This window comes from Prosopis cineraria, unplaced genomic scaffold (genome assembly GCF_029017545.1).
Source record: "Prosopis cineraria cultivar Desert tree isolate PC_DT_omini unplaced genomic scaffold, ASM2901754v1 PC14, whole genome shotgun sequence".
Taxonomy (NCBI): Eukaryota; Viridiplantae; Streptophyta; class Magnoliopsida; order Fabales; family Fabaceae; genus Prosopis; species Prosopis cineraria.
The window spans coordinates 19188666-19192143 of NW_026555345.1; the positions used below are offsets into that span (position 1 = coordinate 19188666).

The 3478-nt window shown below is 31.3% G+C and overlaps 1 protein-coding gene across 1 annotated transcript; it reads right to left on the reverse strand.

The window, feature by feature from the left end:
• Positions 1-1584: 1584 nt before the first annotated feature.
• On the reverse strand, positions 1585-2937 carry LOC129292508 (putative pectate lyase 11). Its single transcript, XM_054930062.1, has 4 exons — positions 2584-2937; positions 2119-2474; positions 1900-2035; positions 1585-1809 (listed from the first exon to the last, which is right to left on the reverse strand). Exons 1-4 carry the CDS (start codon positions 2923-2925, stop codon positions 1585-1587), a joined length of 1059 nt encoding a protein of 352 aa, XP_054786037.1. The 5' UTR covers positions 2926-2937.
• Positions 2938-3478: the final 541 nt, after the last annotated feature.

Genomic DNA, 3478 nt, shown 5'->3' on the forward strand with positions numbered 1-3478 from the left:
AGAGTTTAATTAGTGATTAATTACGTGATAAAAATAAGGAGTATTATATTTGACAAGTCTAACTTTTTGGTTCATGGGTTTTATAAAAAATTAAAGATAATGATGGTTGTCATTTGGTTTCAGATTTCTAAAATAGGATTTTGATCATTTATTGATGTAATTAATTGAATATGATAGATTGGTAGGATGTGGCTCTACTTCTAATGGATGATAATGCTTTGTGGTGGTTGCCAACTATGGTGGTCGTCAATGGCTAGTTATTGGATTTAAGTGGGTTGAACATATAAAGATGTGGTCCACCAATTTTGAAGAGAGTATTTTAGTACTTGTGTATTTTAAATAAAAATTATACCGCAAATATATATATATATATATATATGCATGCTAAACATATTTTTAAACTTAATTCTATTCTGATTTTGATTTTGATTTTGATTCCAACTCTTTTAAAAATTCTTCCATGCAAAATGAGGCCTCAGTGATTGGCCATCATTTATAATAATGCTTGACTTGATATTTCCTTGGTGAATGGATAGTTTTGTTAGTAAAATAGAGACATATGTGCTGACCTTGCCTAATCATATTTTGATGCTTAAAAGTGGTTTTAATTATCATATCAAGAGATTGTGCATTATAATGAAAGTTAACACTTGATTTTGTCTTGAGAAAGCTTTTTCAAATACTTTAGGACCTTATGCTAGCATTCATTTTTATTAAGAATCTAATTGAGTTTTATAAAATATAATAGAGAGAAATAATCATAGGATATGTCATATTTTTTACAATTTAGTTTTGATTACAATTCATCAATGACAAAATTTCTTTCTTTTGATAGAAAACTTTAAAATGATTTTGCTCAACCTAATCGGAAGCATAATAGCAAATTTTAACCACCTTTTTGCAATAATTCTTGTGGAAAAAAAACTTTTATCATCATTAAACAACTTATGATGCCTATGTGCTTAGGATAAATGCGAACATCCACCTATTTAAAAGTCAAAACTTTTGTAAAAGTGATTGTTAAATTATCCTAGAAAAAATAAATAATAAACACATATTTCTCCCATGTTACCCATCTTTTTTTAATTTTTTAAGTGCCCTGTGGATTGATTTCAAAATTATTTTATCAAATTAAATTTACCTAGGTCCAAGTATTTTTTCCCCTAAACTTTCCTTTTTGATGAAACTTATTAGCTAATGTTTTATATTTTTTTCTTCTTTTTCTAATCAATGCATGAAAAGTGTATTGTAATCCAAATGTTGCAAGTAATATTTTCAATTTTATGTCTTATGATTTAATTTATATATTGCATTTTTACACTTACTAATTACTTTATATATGTGTATACCCATCAATGATTAAATATAGCATTTTAAGCACATTAATCACCAACAATATTACAATATTAATGTAAAAGGTACTTTGATTAATGTACAATATTGTAGCAATATGCTTATTTATTTACATCAACTAAATCATAACAAGCTGAGAAATGTAATGTAAGAAGTTAATGAAATCTTATTAAATCCATGATGGATTATTCAGAATTCAAGGATTGCGAAATCCCTAATCTTGTATTAGAATTAGCATCTAGAGGTTTTTGTGCAGCATAAGGCTCCTGATGATCTTGTTAATGCCCTCACATATTTGGCATCCACAACTTTAAAAATTTGTTCCCTATTATAATAAGGCTTTAGCACACGCCCTCCTTTTGTTTCTGTGAAGCAAGCTCCGTTTTCAAATGCATCCCTTACTGAATGAAATTCCCACTCTCCTTTATCTTCATTGCTGTCTTTTCTCCACGTCACCTGCTCACATAGAGTACATACATATATAATTTATAATGTATATACATAGCTTTTATTATACAATTTTAGCTAATAGTTAAAATTACATACCTCTTTGCTTCCAAATGTTGGTGCTATAAAGAGGTTAGCTTCACTCTTGAGGCTAGGTCCCATACTTCCACCAATGGCATATTGCACCCATCCTTGGTAGAGGTTGTTGGCCACATGTGCATACCCATGACGAATTCTGTAATGCTATTGACTTATGAGGTAAATGCTTCATACACAAAAATGTATGTTATGTGTGCTTTCAATTAATTAATCACACACCTAGGCATACGTTGGTTGCAATTTGGTCCAAAATGGTTGTAAATCACGGTGACCTTCATATTCTTATCTCTAGCATAACCATCATCATGTCCAAGAAGCATAACCTTGTCTTGGTCTTTAAACCAATTATTAGAGATAGTGACATTAGTGGAACCCCTTGTGACATCAAGGAGGCCATCTTGACAATTATATAAGGTATTATGGTCAATCCAGACCTTGTTTGCTGTAACCAATCTAATTGCATCCCCGTCAACCTGACCCACTTGAATCACCTTCCCTTTTGGGCCCATTACCATCCCAGCAGCTTGAGGCCTACAGTGATGAATTCGAATGCCATGTATTATTATGTTTGTTTCCTGTTACTTCCAAAAATTTTAAATGAGTTAAAAAAGGACAACATGATTATGAATTATTGATTATATAATAATGGGTGCACTATGAAATTGATGGTTATAGGTAGAATACCTTAAAGATCATCAAACATGCATTATCAGCAATGTGAACGTTTACACCACGGCCATCAATGGCAGTGAAGCTGCTGATGAAAAGGGGCCTAAGAAGTTTAATGTGCATATCTCTTTGGAATGTGATCCAAGCTTTACCTTGAATCATGGAAGCTCCATATCTCAATGTGCCTAGTTTAGGGTTTATTGGGTCATCGTTAGGATCTATAACTTTGTAATGGATGATGTCTTTTCCAATGTTGTTTGTCATCTTTCCTGCATAACCCATCGAGCATGTTGCAAGTTGCAAGCGATGTCTTTGCCATAAGGGGTTCATCCTCCAACATTGATCAATGGCATTCATGCTCAACCCAATCATCTTAGCATAACTGAGGGTTGGAGCAATAATGATAAGGATTGAAATGGCAATAATAAAGTGGCCTAAGATAGAATTGAAGCTTTGAGATGCCATGCTTGCATGTAACGAGTAGGAGAGAAGGATTTTGAAGGAGGGATGATTATATATAAGATAAAAGTGGGGAAGATTATATATTGAGATAAAAGTGGTTAGTAAAGCTTCGAATTTGTTGAGTAGTTGTATTAGGCTAGGGTGAATGGAGCATTAAATGTTTGGGAGATGCTATTTTTGTAGCAAAAAAATTTGTACCATTTTTTTATCCTAACTATAAAATGTGAGGACCTAAATTTTGCTTCAACAAAATGATAAATCAACTATTTAGTTAATTTTTTTACTAACCTATTGATTTTCCCACATGTGATGCTAATTGATAAATCACAAACACTCAATAACCATGAAATATAGATGTTTGCAATGATAATTATTGAAAGCAATTTAGGATTAAAATTATTTTCAACCTTAGAGAACATATTAAAAAAGCAATGAAATTTAATTAAAA